Source organism: Lytechinus variegatus, chromosome 16, assembly GCF_018143015.1.
Source record: "Lytechinus variegatus isolate NC3 chromosome 16, Lvar_3.0, whole genome shotgun sequence".
Lineage (NCBI taxonomy): Eukaryota > Metazoa > Echinodermata > Echinoidea > Temnopleuroida > Toxopneustidae > Lytechinus > Lytechinus variegatus.
Genome location: NC_054755.1, coordinates 7,963,171 through 7,980,291, shown reverse-complemented (window position 1 = coordinate 7,980,291; position 17,121 = coordinate 7,963,171). Strand labels below are relative to the sequence as shown.

The following is a 17,121-nucleotide window of genomic DNA, read 5'->3' as shown; positions in this document are numbered from 1 at the left end:
AAGTCCCAAACGAATTCAAGCAACCAACATTGCAGTTTTGTTTTTTCATCCTGAAATTAAGACATTTCGATGATTTTATTTCCGCTGTGCCATAAGACGGAATCTCTCCGCTCATTGGCGATAATTTGCTTAGCCAGCTTATCTTACACTGTTTATGCTTGATTCACCGTGAGCCAGCCCCCACCCCCATCTCTCGCATTCTCTGAAATCATTCTAATATCCACAGTCATGATCATGTTTTTATGCCCTCGCCCCTTGCTCGGAACAGCCCCATTTTGCCCTTGTCATTTCTCCCCCTCCCCTCCATAATAAATCCCTCCATCCTCTTCCTTCTTTTGTTTGTTTAACAATTTTCTTTCCCTTCCTCTCTTTATTTCTCTTTTTCTTTCTGTTTCTCAATCTGTTTCTTCTCTTTTCTTTCTTTCTTTCTTTCTTTCTTTCTTTCTTTCTTTCCTTTTCACTTTCTTTCTTTCTTTCTCACTTTCTTCCTTTCTTTTTTTTCTTTCTTTCTTTCTTTCTTTCTTTCTTTCTCACTTTCTTCCTTTCTTTTTTTCTTTCTTTCTCACTCTCTTCCTTTCTTTCTTTTTTTCCTTTTTTCTTTCTTTTTTTCTTTCTTTCTTTCTTTCTTTCATTCTTTCTTTCTTCCTTTCTCTCTTTTCTTTCTTTCTTGTTTTCTATCTTCCTTTTTTACTTTCTTTCTTTCTTCCTTCCTTTTCTTTTCTTTTCTTTCCTTTTCTATTCGTCTGTTGCCCCTCAGACAGCCCCTCATAATTCACTTTCATGCATTCCCTCTCTTCTTCATCTCATGATCCCCATCTCCCTCTCTGCCCCCCCCCCTTTCCTCACGCTCCCACCCACCGTCTCTTATTGTCTCTCTTCCCATCTCGCGATCATCTCTCGCCGTATCCGCCTCCGTCGAAATCTCTCCGCGCTGTGTTCCCAAACACGGCACAAAGGTCAAGATCTGATACGTTTTGCAAGATGAAGACGGCGATAATGTGATTTGGTTTGGATCATGCGCTAATGACCGCGCAAATTCCATTTATTCAAGTAATTACAGACACGGTCGCAAACATTTAAGAACGCTGCGACACAGAAAAACGAGTCATTCTTATCTCGGCCTCACGGTTCATACCACAGAGGCGCCACAGTTTGGATCCCATATATCTTAGGTAGATGTAAACCTATTATTTTTCGGCAGTGCTTCAGAATTTACCAGTTTTTGCGATTGCTATTCTCAGTAATGGTTGTACAACATTTTTCTTCCAATTGTGCTGTAAATCTACGACAACTGTGGATAATTTCATAATTATTTTAAAAACTCACCTCGTCATCTCGAAAAAAAAAACTTAAACGTACCACAGCCTCTTAGTCGGGTTCTTAATTCATCATTCCAGTATCATATTCTGCAGAAACAATAAAAGAAGGAAAATCTTGTGAAACCTTATCAGAATTGAACTTGAATCTGAGTACTTCAAGAAAAGGATTTGGAGGGACAATGGAGGGACTACAAGCGTTTGTTGAAAAATCTTTCGAAGGGGAGGATGCGAAATTCGTACCGAAGTCATCACCGACTTCGACAACCACTTCATCCACCGTCCGTGGTCGACCCCTAGCTAGCATCCAAAAATGCAGCGCCTGGCTTAGTCTCATCAGCAACACATCTGGAACGCTCGCCTCGACCTCCGGCTCATGTGCAACGCAGCGAAAGGGTCGGCATGCGACGACGAGCAGCGGAATCTCATCATCATCGACGACCCTTGCGTCTTTTCTCCCCAGGAGCCGCGGGCTGACAGCACTTGGTCAGTCGCTGGGAGGTCTTGCTAAGCTGGGTTCGCCGCGGCAGGGAATTGCGTTGAGTGATACGGGAGTGCTTGGAGGAAGCGACGGGACGCTAGCCCACCCAGGCCTCCAGCCGATCCCGCTGACCACCGTCCGGAAGAGAGGTGCGGACCTTACCCTTGACGAAACACAGCCAAAGAGATTAAAGACGAACGAAAATGGTAAGAAAATTACCAACGTATGTTGCTTTGATTAATTCACGAGTTAAATTCATGTTACACTTCTAGTCTATTTCTCTTGAATCCTCTAAATGCATTTGCTTTCTCCAATGTAAATAATCATTGTTGTCTAAGATTAATATTGAAGTTAAATTAAATCAAGATTAAGAAAATAGCAAAATATTTTGGAAGTGATAAACTAACAAAATGAATCCATGATGAATGGAAAATTGTCAGTAACAGTAACCGATGGCATTATTGCAGTTGAATCCATTTAATTTTTCTTTATTATTTATTGGGAAAAGGCCGTTTTTATTGAGCAGTGATTCAATAAAAGATAAAACATTTCCGGATAGACTTTTGTATAAAATTATTTTCACATTGTGAACATCAATTCTAGATCGTCGCCAATAAATATTTTATTCTGATTTTCTTTAGTGATATCAAGGTAGGAGAAGAAACAGTAACAAAAAAAAAGATTTTAAATTTTGAAGAGTTGTGGCTACAGTGGCTGTAAAAATGAAGGATAAAAATTGTTTGTCTTGTTGTAGTAATAAACAGGAAGAAAACAACTTAAATATCAGGGGCGTCGATCCATTTTTCAGATTGGGGGCAAAATCATTAATCAACGTTCCAAAGGCGCTCGATCAAACAAAACAAACAAACACACACACACACAAACATAGGCCTATATGAGAAAGAGACACATATCTCTATCAACAAATTAATGCGAGCGCGAAGCGCGAGCTGAATTTTTTTAGTATACTGACCTGAAATCCGGCAAAGGTACCTGTTAAGGACTGTAGTAACTCATGAGGAGGAAACATATCTTACTACACAGATAATGTGAGTGCCGAATAATTTGTTTATATTCTGACCTGAAACCTTGATAATCTAAGCATTTTGGTACCAATGATTATTGGTATCTAAAACAACAATAGGTGCGAGCGCGAAGCGCGAGCTGAAAATTTTGATATTTCGATCTGAAAAAATGATAGTTTAATGGACGTTTGTTTTTTATAAAGAAAAATATATATATCCAATGCAACAAAAGATTATTGCAAATTAAAGCGGGAGTTCTTTTAAGGCTTAGAACTTAAAAACGGAACATTTACCTATTTAATCCTGAAAAGTAAAGATTTTTGCTATAGAAATGATTCGAGCGCGAATCGCTAGCTGAAAATGTTTATATTTCAATCTTAAAAGCGGACATTTTGAGCACGATTTTAAATAACAATTATATAATAATTCTTATTTCATTTTTGCACATGCGGAGTTATTTGGGGGCGAAATGATGTTTGCCCACCAATATTTTCATTGATGGGGCGATCCCCCCTGCCCCCCAGGATCGACGCCTCTGCTATATTAACTTTATTCGGAAAGCAGTCCCCTATAGGCATTTAAATAAATTATATGTTATAAAAAAGCATCGGAGATTGCTATAAAAGTAAGGTTGGCATAAGAATAAACAAACAAACAAAATTGTCAATTTTTCGGCGTGCTTTGGGTTCAAATAGTATTGTAATTTGGAGCGTTGAATATTTTTTAAATTGTTTTTATTCACTTCTGCCCCCCCCCCTTATCTCAAAATGGATCTACGCCCCTGCTATATGAACACAATCTGAATCTGTTTCGGTAAAAAAATCCCCAAAGATGAGGTCCGATGAGACAATTTTTGAGGAAAATCTCATCCCATCTGTGCCACATCTAACCTTGTTTACTGGTCATTTTTATTCGAAACGGGTTGTGGCCACAACGGACTGATTTGCGGGTCGACATGACCCGGAAATTTCAATAATTTCAGTAATATCAAGATCAGAATCATATCGGGGTCGAGGATTCATCTTACCATACTATCCATTATTTTTGCATGTCTTTCCGGTCAACAAATCATGGGCGGAAATCCAAGGTGGACAGAGGGAACGCGTCCCCCTACCCAAAATAGTAGGGGGACACTATATCAAATGTCCCCCTACTATTTTTATTATTTTATGATGGAAAGAAATACATCATTCAAAATCGGAATAAAACATGTATTTCGGACTATTTTGGGATTATTTTTTTTGCTTGTCAAATTTATTTTGGTCGAAATGACCTGTCAGTTGGGGCCGGTGATAACCCTTTTTTATGTTTGTCAAATTTTCCAGCCCCTGGTCCCCCTGCCTTTGAGGAGAGATTTCCGCCCTTGCAAAAAAAAAACCACACACGCAAAAAAACGCTTACTAGGTTGGGCAACATACAGTACGTACTGTCCACTGTGTTGGGTAATGTATGTTGGTTAAAAGAAATACATGTTCTGGGCAATTATTATCCAATTGAGCAACTTTATTAACCCAATTATTTGTTTGTATTACACAATTTGGACAGATTTAAAGCAATAGTTGCGTGGACAGTATGTTGCCCAGTGATCATGGTGATGTTTAAAAATTGGGCATTTTTGCCCAACCTTTTAAAGAGTGTAACAGGGCCACGTAACTATTTTTCGAGATTATTTTCAGAAATTTGGAAATTTACGCGACGCGTAGAAAATGTTGCTTTCAATATTTTACGTCTGTAAGACAAACGCGTATTACTCACGTGTCTTTGAGGATCAAAAGTCAAGATGTAACGACTGCAAGGAGATAGTCAAAAGTAAATAAAAATATGTATTTAAAAAATGAAAACATTGAAATTTCACGTAGATATATACTTTTATTCCACTAACAATAATATTCATCACATGCATGGGATCAGTCCATATTAAATCGTAAATAAAATGTGGGGTATATTTAAAACGAATTAAGAATTGACTATCAGTATGATGAACTACATTGATATAAATACTAATTCGTCGAAGTCTGAAGTCGCATTCGCGTTTATATTTAAAGTCTTTGTTTTGTCTATATATGATTTTGGTTTGTGTGGGTGTGTCTTTGTGTGTGGAGAATGAATCTAGTCACAATTTGGCTGAATAGACTAATTGATCTGAATCAAACTAGAATTCGGCCCACAATAATTTGTTTTCAGAGAAAGAGAAACAGGTGACATTTCGCATAGGTAATGATAAATGTATGTATTTTCTAAAATCTGTTGAATAATTTGCCATTATTTTCCTTGCTCACCATTTATCATGACTAATTCTGTTTATTGGGATATTGGGATAATGATAATCTTTCATGAAATTTAATTGGCTTTTCTTCAGTTTTTACACTTATGTATTCAAATATTACGAGTTTATTTTTAAATGTTTTATATGGATTTGGTTTAATCCTGATGAGTTTTATGAGCGTTTTGGTTGTTTGTTTTCCCACAGAACAACTGTCAATTGACTCCCAAGTGTCAGTGTCCTTTGATTAGTTATTCTAGTCAAATCTGTTTAAAGAAATTATTTAATTGGTCTAGAACTTAGAAAATAATAACGTGTTTACTTTCGATAAAAAAAATATTCCCGATAATAACTGGCAGTTATAGGATCTTGATGTTTTAATAGGATTTCAATTTAATTCAGGATCTGTTGAATTTCAATAATTACATATATCATACAATAATTCAAAACTTTATAAAACCTGACAAACAGTAATTTATCATAATATAACATAATCATCGTAATATAAAAATTAAAAGAATGACAGCACAGAATTGGGCAGTAATACAAATAGAGCTGGGTTTGAGTGTGGATTCGAACTCACAACCTTACTATTATGAGTCCAATGCTCTAACCACTGAACCACACGACTAGTTTCTCGATTTCAAATTCTTTGGGGTTTTTTTTGGGGTTCATCTTTGGTTCATCTTTATGCTCTTTGTTCTGAAATGCTATATGGCAGACTGTCATTTTATTGACGCAAACGGTAAAAGTCACGTGACTGTGCAAATATGATGTCCTGAATTTGTCTACCTTTTTCATGTTTATCATGTTTATCTAAATTTGATATTCTCATGTTTGCGTTTGTGTATAATTATGTGTAGGTGTATGCATTTATACATATCATTATTGCGTTCTTTGAGGTATAATTATTATCATTGAGGTATACTTGTTATGTCAGCAGTAGTTAGGTTCATTTTTTTTTTCATTTTTACAGGTGACGATGACGCAAAGTCAAAAGAGTCCGGTTCACCGAATCGCAGTCCCGACAGCATAGCCATTGTTACGTCAGAGCAAAATCAGCCAGATGGTAGGGCAGTCGTCACAGACAACGATATCACACTACCCGTCAATACTTTGTCTCCAAATCTTCCGCGATCGAATCCAAACCCACTTCCCGATCTACCTACTCCCCTATCCGTCACCCGGCGATCGCCTGAATGTCTGCCAAACTTCGACGATATGTCGATTCCTGTAACGATCAACATCAACGACGGCATCGGCCCACTCGATAAAGCGGGAAGCGACGTCGTTTGCGATTCCCCTCTCACACATAACTCGGACAATCGCTGCGGTTCGATATCGCCGTTAGATGTGATAACATCGTCTGCCGGTGTATCGGCTGGGGGAATCATGTCAACAGTCAGCCCATCGTCGACCGCTGCGGCTGCAGCGGCGGCAGGGAAGCTGAAACAACGGCGAAGCAGGACGAATTTCACCGCGGAGCAGTTGAGCGAGCTAGAGAAATTATTTGATGAGACGCACTACCCAGACGCGTTCATGAGGGAGGAGCTAAGTCGGAAGCTAGGACTTTCAGAGGCACGAGTGCAGGTATGTCGATGACATGTTCAGGTAGTCGATGATAAACTTGAGAAACAACACTGGAAAACTTTTGAAAGAGAACAAATAACCCTCCCGCGCCCCCTAAAAGAAAGATAAAAAGAAGCAATGTATGAGGTGGAAATATGTCATTCATAACACCTCGACAAAACCTTCATGTTTCGACACACAACCGTTCACAGAATATGACACTATTTCTGTATAAATAATGTCATGGAATTTTAAAGAGGGGGAGCTGTAGTTTTCCCGCATGCGCAGAAAAAAATCGGTAAATATCATGGTCGCTTATTTCTTAAATTGTCCTTTAGACCCATCATCAATCACTTTTTCAGGAATGTTCCCGCGTCGTAAAGCTTTTCTTTTTTTTATATTCTTTTTTTGGTTTTTTTTTAGAGTATCACAGTCCAGTCCTTGTTTTTTTTTACATTTGTTTTTCTTCTTCCTCCCCCTTTCTCCGTCCTTTTGTCTTTTCTTTTCACGATGTGAAAGATAATAGGCGGGTGGTGACCTCATGCCCCCCCCTTAGTGCAGCCTGAAAAATAAACAGGTATCACAACTATATATTTCACCATTGATCAATTTTTATTTTAGTTGACTCGTTGATACATTGATTTAATATCAATCCACACATAGTTGTCTAAGGTTAACTTCATTTATTTCGTTTTTTTTTGCTCACAGGTGTGGTTTCAGAACCGAAGGGCAAAATGCCGGAAGCAGGAGAACCACAATGGTAAGGGAATCTCAATCAAAATAATTACGTTTAAAATGTATGCCAACAGGATGATCTATTTCCCAAGTTCATAAGACCGTTTGTAAAATTCAAAAAGGCCTTGAAATATAGAATGTGAACGAGTTTGCCAAACCTTTGAACTGATTGCTCTATCATTACTTTATTCAGCTATTATTATTATAATCAATGACTTAGCGCCTTTTTTTTTCTTTCTAAAGGCTACAAAATGCAGTTACTTTCAAATAATTCAATTCCAACTAAAGATGCGTAATGAGTCAACGATTTTGAGGGTCTAGAACATGGCGTGTGGTGAAAATTTAAAAAGTCCTGGGAAATCATGGAAGGAATTATCCGACGTTTTATTTGACAAAGTCTGTTTTATCTTACAGTTACCAAAGTAACAATATTACTCAGTCAAACAGTTCTCGGATTCGACAACTTGTCGAATCCCCCAAAAGTGAAACGCTTTCATGCTTGAGCCTGCTAAAAATGTAACCTCTTATGAAAATCGATTTTTGTATTTGGCAGGGATAAATGGAAATTGAAAGATGCACACCTGAGAGGATAAATATAGAATTATAAGTTCACGAACATGGCTTCAGGTCAGGTGACTATAGGCGTCCTGACTTGAGGTCATCTCGCAGGTGTGCATTTCCGTTGCTGTTATGCGTCCCAGGAAAAACGAAACCGAGATTTATCGATGATTTATCATAACTTAGTTACAAATACAGTAGACAAATGACCTACCGTCATAAAGCTAAGAATCTCCTCTTTCATCTGAAATTACTTAAATTATTTCCTATTCACGCATGAGTGAGCAAAAACAATTTGAAAAGGGGATTCCAAAAAGTCACTTGGCGGGCCATATGTGGGTTTTAAAAAGAAAACCACATTTTTAAAAGTTCAATATCTGCTCTTTAATTATACCTCGATTACAGAAAATGGTCAAGGAATAACAATGTTCTGGTTATTTGAAATAAGGCTTGAATTTCAATAATTTCAAAAAATGAAGAGGTTTTATACAGGCTAGCGTTCAAACTCACTCGACGCTCCGTTTTGTTGACGATCAGCCATGCATTAACTCTTTTGTTACCGTGCGAAAGCTTCTGTGGGAAACCGGTGAAAACACGTTTATTTAATGAAATAATGGAAAAACAAGCATTGTTTCGAGGATCATGACTTTCTTCTTGACCATTTTTTGAACTTTTTAGTCATGTGACTTTTTTTGAAATGTAGATACCCCCACCAAATGAGTTTTTGGCATCCTTATTTGATTGTTTTTGCTCACTCATGCGCGAATGAGGAATCATTTAAGTAGTATCAGATGAAAGAAGAGATTCTAAGCTTTACGTTGGTAGGTCATTCGCCTATTTCATTTATGATTAAGTTATGATAAATCATCACTAAACCTCGGTTTCGTTTTTTCTGGGACGCATTATATTATGTGCGGCACTTAGATACGTTTCTGGATTTCATTTAATTAGCCAACATGCTCTCATCAGCTTTGTGAAGTTTTTAAATAAAGAGTTGTTTAAAAACACAAGATAATTTGCATTCACTCTTAAAATAGTTGGGCGAAAATGCAAAATTTTTAACCAACTCTGTGTAACATACTGTCTACACAACTATTGGTTAATGTCTAAATTTGGTAATAAAAACTAATAGTTGGGTAATGAATATGCTCAATTGGATATAATAATTGCCCAGAATATAATTTTTTTTTACCAACATTCATTACCCAATACAATGGACAGTATATCTTGCCCAACATTTCAAGTGTGTACAACAAAATAATATCAAAAGCATTTACCATCCCTTTTATGATTAATGTAATGCTTCACTTTTTACTGAAAAGAAAACATAATAAAAGCATTTCCCTTTTCGTTTTGATCAAGCAAAGTTTCAGATTTGAAACTCGATTTTGAAGGTAACATCATACGAAAATGGAGAGCAGGGCTAGAAATCACTTTACTGCAATATCTAAGGAGAGATAACGGAAATAAATTAGATTTTCCCAATACAAATTAAATCTGTCCCAATATGTGATGCGAACTCAGGCGATTTGAGTGTTTCAAGGAAGGGGGGGGGGGGGTGGTATGATAATGGCAAAAGGGTATATCGCTTAAGTAAGATCAATCTCGGCAAAAATATCAAGTACTTGATAGCAAAATGGGGGGGGGGCACATGCCACCGAAATTCCAGTTAAACAAAATTACTTCAAATCGATGCCCCAAACCCCTGAGGGTTGGTAGCTATTGGGGCTTGATAAATTCAATCTTGGAAAACAATACGGTATTTCTACTGATGATCTTATTAAGAGGCTCTTTAATCTGTGCGTAATAGTCTCAGAATAGGGGCCTTATTGGTTTGTCAAATTGTATAATCTCGTTACGCGTGCGTCGTAATCTCATTTTGAGGGTCCAGCGCGAGAGATTTGTTACAAGTCGGAGAAACGGGAGAGTCGTGATGAGAGGGAGAGAGACGGAAAGAAAGAGAGGGATGGAGAGGGAGAGAGATATTACGATAATGGATGAAATAAGATAGTTTAAACACATCAAAAGAGAGTAGAATGCACACACACACACAAAAGAACCCGACATCGTATACACAAAATGAATAAAGATTATAAAGAGAGAGAGATGGAGAAATAGAGACCCATGTATGGGAGAGGTAAGGGAAGAGGAGAGAGCAAGAAAGGAAAGGAGAGTGCCAGATAAGAGAGGGAAGAGGAGAAAGAGCGTTTCGGAAATGAGAGATAGGAATAAAGTAAAACGGTTTCAATTTATCGGGTGCGGATTATTTTACTCCCTTGATTCTATCAATTTGCGCTCTGCCCCGGCGATTAAGTGAGTTTTGTGTCAATTAAGCATCCATTATATCACCATTAAATTTGCTGCTAATCTAATTACGCCACCGTCTCCGAGGGAAAGGGGTGGGATGCTGATGCGCTCCTCGCCCGCCGCTCCGGCAACGTGTCCCGGCAGTCATCCGTTGGACAGATAACTAGATTACGACACCGTTATTTTCATCTTATGTCGCGACACACCTCCTTGTGTTTTCTTCTGTTTCCCCTCTTTTATTTCTCTCATCGGCCCTAATTTGTTTTTCTTTCTTCTTTCTCCCCTCTATTAATCACAGCTCTTTAATAAAAGGGTGATGTCGACCTAATCTTGTTATTCTCATTCTTATTATTACATTGTATTGCGACGCGTGCTCCAAAAAAGACAACCACATGACCCGAGGTATAGGCTAACACCATAAGTGAGCTTGTTAAACAAAAGCATAGCTAAACTCGACAGGGAATTCGAAAGAGAGAGAAAAAAATCGGGTTTAGTTACTGTTATTTGATCAAAAGTCTGTACTAGTGTTTCTGTTTAACTGCCAAACTGGAAGAATGTCCTTTACTTTACAATGAGGATATTGATCATAACGGTCGTGGTTTAGCCATATATTTTCTATTGCAAGTAAACACATATTGATCTTTTGACATTTTAAGATGTTCTACATCCCCATTTGGAATAGATATCGATAATGAAACAACGTATGTGTTTAACTTGGGCAAATTGATAAATGGAAATGTTTACAAACCGTAAAGTGGGGCGATGATAATACATTTCAAAAAGCTGATACACGGTTTGAGTTAAGCTATAGTCTCATAGAATATTGATAGTCATATGATGACATACTCTAAAAATGTTGGTCAACATACTTTCCACACAACAATTGGTTAACATATTTATCCAACTATGGGTAGTTTTCAACCAATAGTGTGTAGTTTTCACCCAAAGCACACATCATGCACATTATTGGTTTACAACCGTGAATTGGATGAAGTTTTAACCAAGTGTGTGGACAGAATGTTACTTAATATTGAAGTATTTCATTGATTGTGATGATGATGATGATGATGATAATGATATTGAAAAAGTTTGTGATAATGATGATGATAATTATGATGGCATGCCTAATAGTGACAATGATATAAGTCATGATGATGGTTATAATGGAAATAAAACAGTTTGAATAATAACAATAACAATATTATCAAAAGCTACAGACCTTTTTCGCTCTGCGTTATTTTGAGATACAAGAAGCAAATTAGGACGATAATGACCTTTCAATCATTATCTCTCCATCGTTATTTAATATACAATCGAAACTATGACGTGGGTAGCTTTTGAAGGCAATTTGATAATCAGTACGAATCAATCGAAAGTCCTAAATATATACATTTCAGAAGACAGATTGCTTGATTTCCCTGAGGTTCTTGTGTTGATATTCCCTTCCCCCCTTTCTCATTTTCTCTTGCTTTTCCTCCCCTTTCTTAATATTCTCATTCTTCCCCAACATTTGCCTCCATAACATCCCTCTCTTTATATTCATTTTTTTCGTTTTTCATTTTCTCCTATAACTTTTATAAAATGTCTGTTCTCATTTTGGTTTAACCCTGATTTTATGCTGCTTACAACTTCTTCATTTTTTTTACCTTCTAATTTTTTTTCTACTTTCCTCCTTTTCTTATCATCTTATTTTATTTTATTCTTCCTCCTTCTACTTCTTATTTATTCTTCTATTTCTCCTTCCTCCGTTATACTCTTCTTCCCTTTTCCCTTCTTTTTTTTCTATTCTTTTTTCTTCTCTTTCTTCCTTTTATTCTTCTTCTTATTCTTCCTCATCTTCTTCTTCATCTTCTTATTCGTCATCATCTTCTTCTTCATCTTCTTTTTTCTTCCTTTTCCTCCTCCATACTCTTCTTCTTCCCTTTTCCTTTCTTTGTTTTCCTTCCCTTCATCTTCTTTATATTCCTCTCCTTCTTTCTTCTTCTTCTACTACTTTTTTTTTCTTTTTTTCCTCCCTTTTCTCCTTCTTTTTCTTTCTCCTTCTTCGTTTTCTTTTTCTTCTTCATCATCATTATCATCCTCTTCTTCATTATCATCAAATCTTCTAAGATATGCCACGTAATATTACCTCGTTTATAAGTGACATTCGAATCAATTTTTGCAAATGCTGTCATTTGAAATGTAATAAACAGTAAATGTTGAAAATCTAGAGTCGTATCCCGAGGGGACGTTCATTTTACGTTAAATTCTTCAATTTTGTAGAAAAACTCACAATATGTTTGGCTCAATAATTCCCAACGGGCGTGTCACTTGACATGATCGTCGCGTTCTGTTTGCAAGATGGGGGCCAGCAAAACGCCCGAAAACATGGCGGACAAACGCGTGCACACCCTTTTCAAATCACCGCTCGCTACACATTTAGTTTCGTGGCAGCCTCTCATATTTCGGTGACAATATTCCCCGTCTGTGACTGAATTCTTTCCCCTTTTTACCTTTTACTCGTTACTCGCACGCGTTTCTTTTTTCCTTTTGTCTCTCCTTTACCCTCAGTCATGGCGAGAAAATTTGCTTTTCCCGACGGCTATTAATTGTTCGTTAGTCAAATAAATTGATGCTTATTTAGTCGAATGAGTGCCGGACCCTGTGTTTTATATTTTATAATCAAATTTCTTGAAGATTGTTTTCTTTGATGTAATGACACTTTATGCGTCTCTTGTAGTGCAAGAATGGCCAAGTTGATGAACGCATGTCTGATTTTGCTAAATCATGTAGGCCCTACATGGGGAAAGCATATCACATATCTATGATGTAGGCCTATATAGTTATAAAGGAGATATTGATGCTTTTTAACATTATTCAACCACTGAAATTCGGTTTTTAGTTTTTTTTACACAAAAACCATCCGATTTAAATAAGGGTGTGTAGTCTTTTTTTAATCAGAAGTTTCATTGTATGCATAGGTGTTGGGGTAAAATATGCATGGATTTAAGGATGGGTGTACAGTAGGCCCTATATTCGCAAAACATAAATGCCCCATAAAAGTCTGCATATTATGCTTTTGGACACGTTTTTGTTTTCTCAACCTCTTTTGGATGATACTTTCTACTTAACTTTGTGACAACGTTTAAGAAACTTAGCATGTACTCATCCACTGGTTAAACACTATGGCCCGTATTCTGAAGTCAGGTTTAACTTAAACTCAGGTTTAAAGTTGTGGTTTTAGTACGGACAGCCAATTGTTACATAATCACTAACAGTAGAAATATCATATTTCAGCCCATTTGGCTCTCAAATCATTCATAATAGTGTAGGAAGTATAAATAGATGATTGTCTTCAACATCAATGAATCAGGAAAGAGCACAGTAAACATAGGAAACAAACAACTTAATAAAAATTTTGATACATTTGGCTTCCCATACTTAAACCACAACTTTAAACGTGAGTGTAAGTTAAACCCGACTTCAGAATACAGGCCTATGAAAAAAAAAATAATCCACTGAAAGTTTGTCCACAGCATAACATTCTGCGTATTATCACTTTCCGCGCGTATTTGCAGCTCATTTAAAAACCCCTATTTCACAAATTGAATTCATACTATATGCATACACATGGTACATTTTGTAGACAAATAATAGAAAAAGTGTATCTGGAAATAGGAGATTCACTCATAACACAGAACATGCATTATTGAATTTAGCTGATATTAAAAGTAGCCCAGGCTTTCGACAATTGCTCACATTTAGCATGTCTCGTCGGTATTTTAGAACAAACACACACACACGCACAGACTGACAGACGTATAATAATTGATGTCAGTTATGATATAAATAACACAACAAACACACATGCAAAACGCATATTATGACCCGTGATTTATATCATTAAAAAATATTTTTCAATTATTTTAGCAGAAAAAAAATCATCAGCTGGCACGTATATGAAGATTAAAATAAATGACTCACTTGGGAAGAGTTCATAACAGAGAGTAATATATATATATATATATATATATATATATAAACAATTTAAATAAAAAACATTATAAACTGAGCCATTCGAATCTCAGAAAGGGGTAATCCAGACATCGCTAGAAACACTATCGTCTAGATGTGATGTCGCTTTTCTGCAATGTGCAATTTACTCCCTTTTGTGGTATGATTTGAAGGACTGTGTGGAATTGAGGGTTTTTTTTATACCTGGTGGGAGATTGTTCCAGTCTTGTATTGTATTGTATTCGAGGTCTTAACATAGTGACCCAACTTTTTGCTTGTAGTAAGAGGAAAGAAAGATAATATATTAATGCACAAATCTTACAACCGTCTTGTACCTTCCTACTGGTAATCCATTCGAAGAAAAACATATAAACGGACTCAGATCTCAATATTATGCTTTCATCCAAGTACCCCAAAACGCCACGACTGATTGTGTCTTTTTTTTTACACGCCCACTAAACAAAGACATTAGTGTTAGCGGCGTCATGCGTATTCGTGCGTACGCAACGCGCTATCATCACGACTGACGCCTATTACTTACGCCTATCATCATCTCCCCATCTTGGTCAGTATATCCCAATGGGGGCGGAAAATCTTGGATTATTGGATGGTGGGTGACAAGCTTAAATCCTTAGATTACATCTAAGTGATGAGGATCAGTAATGTATGTGAAGGATGGGCGATGATGAGATAGTATAGTCTTGGGGCCGATTGCACGAAAGGGTTTTTGCAAGGACCGTCTTTCGTGTCGCCCATTTTTTATGATGCGCCATGTGAAACGCATTTCAAATAAATTATCTACCATGATATTTTATTTGTACATTAAAGTAAACAAAATATTCGTTTATAAAATGATGTGATATCTCATGAAATCGAATAAAATTTGATATATAAAAGCAAGCTAACGAATTCTATTTTTTATCATAAATTTCAGAAACACCCCGCTTATAGCGCATCATAAAAGATGGGCGACACGAAAGACGGTCCTTGGAAAGACCCTTTCGTGCAGTCGGCCCTTTGAAGACTATAATAGCTGCACAGTATAAGCGCTTTATAGGTCCTACCAATTTTTTGGTGGCGTTATACTTTAACATCGGACTTGTTAACCCATTATGCTTAACTTCACTCGTTAGAAAGTCAGTTACGACGTTGAATGGCTCAAGTCAAGTGCATTTTTTTAAACATGTATAATAAACTGTTTCTTTAAGTAATAACATGGATGATTATTAATGAATGGCACTTTCTTCTCTCTTTTCAGTATTCTTTCCTCCTTCTTTTTTTCATAAAATTAATCGCAGGCTTTTTTTTCCATTTTCCTCTTTCTTATTTGTCTCAATCTTCTTAAAAGGGGCAATCACTTTCCCCTGTACCCGCCACTGCAGCGTCGCCCATGCTTTTGGATCCATCCCTTATCTTTTGATATTGAGTATTACTTTAGGTATATCATAACCTGTCTTTTTTTTTATTCATTATTGTTAAATTTTGCATTATACTATGACTTGCATGATTTCAACCGAATGATAATAGAGTTATAATTATTTACCCAGGGAAGCCACTTCAGTTCTGAAAATTCTCCTCCCAGCGGGCCCTGCTAATATCATTACCCCGGCTTTAGTATGGCTGCCTATAGGCGCTCAAGAATTCAAAGAATTTCTTCCTATCGGGTACCCATTCACCTCACCTGGGTTTAGTGCAGCACAATGTGGATAAATTTCTTGCTGAAGGAAATTACGCCATGGCTGGGATTCGAACCCAAGACCCTCTGTTTCAAAGTCAGAAGACTAATCCACTGGTCCATTGACCGAATTGATTTAATACATTGGCTCTAATTTTATGAAACAAAATTCATCCCAATCGGTATAACTGTATCGACAACCGCTTTAAAACATGATTTCAATTTAACTATCGTTTCAGGTACTCCGATTGGAAACAGCACATCGGTCGACACGTGCCGTGTCGCCCCATACCTCAGCATGGGCTCACTACGAATGCCGTTCGAACGCGTTCAAGAACAACTTCAACTCAACATCAAAGCCCCCTCCGCCCCTTCCCCCTCCTCTCCGTCCTCCATCGCATCTCCCCTCTCTCCAACACGGGCCCTCCCGGCGACCGCCGCACCCCATGCCCCGCTCCCGCCACCATCCCTCCTCGCTCACGCTCCACCGTTCATGTTCTTCCCACCGCCTCCCTACGCCTTCCCGCTCGCCACGCTCATGGGTTCGATGTTGGCTAGAGGCGCATCCTCGGTGACCAGCTCGAGCAAGAGCTCGAGTATAGCGGATCTTCGGCTGAAGGCCCGCCAACATGCCGCCGCTCTCGGGCTCCAGGCGTTCATCACACCGTAGTGTTTGCCAGGAAGGTAACTACACCAGCACTGAAAAGGACAATTGTAGGCAAAGGGCAGATAAATCATCATCTCGATGGAGACAGCCATGACAGCCAGTGCTTGCACTTATCAATATTTGCCCTATATCACTATTGCTCTTCATATTCTCGCATAAGTTGACTCTAAACTTCTGTTGCAGTTGATTCACGCCGTGACGATCGTCGACGAAATACGCTTCTCTGATTGGTCAAAAGTTTGTTCCCATAACATCGTGATGACCGAGAGTTTCGTCGTCTAGCGCCACCATTGTTAAAGCCTGGTCACACCGCCCGAGCGTTGTTGGGGCTCAACTGTCGTGGAAGGGTAGGGAGAGAGGATCGAATTTCGCTCACAAAATTTGGGGAAAAATCGAAAACGAAAAAAAAAAAATCGAAATCGAAAATGGTGAACGGTAGCGAGCGGTGATGATTTTTTTTCTCTCAGCTCCAACACCGCTCGGGCGGTGTGACCATGCCTTTAAATTTAATGTTTCAAGCTACATGACTACC

General features: G+C 37.8%; 1 protein-coding gene across 1 annotated transcript; it reads left to right on the top strand.

Moving 5' to 3' along the window:
* The first annotated feature begins 1,135 nt into the window (after positions 1–1,135).
* Positions 1,136–16,887, top strand: LOC121429991 (homeobox protein Hox-A3-like). The gene is made up of 4 exons (XM_041627260.1): positions 1,136–2,003; positions 6,062–6,675; positions 7,363–7,414; positions 16,162–16,887. Exons 1-4 carry the CDS (start codon positions 1,499–1,501, stop codon positions 16,590–16,592), a joined length of 1,602 nt encoding a protein of 533 aa, XP_041483194.1. The 5' UTR covers positions 1,136–1,498; the 3' UTR covers positions 16,593–16,887.
* The last annotated feature ends 234 nt before the right edge of the window (positions 16,888–17,121 follow it).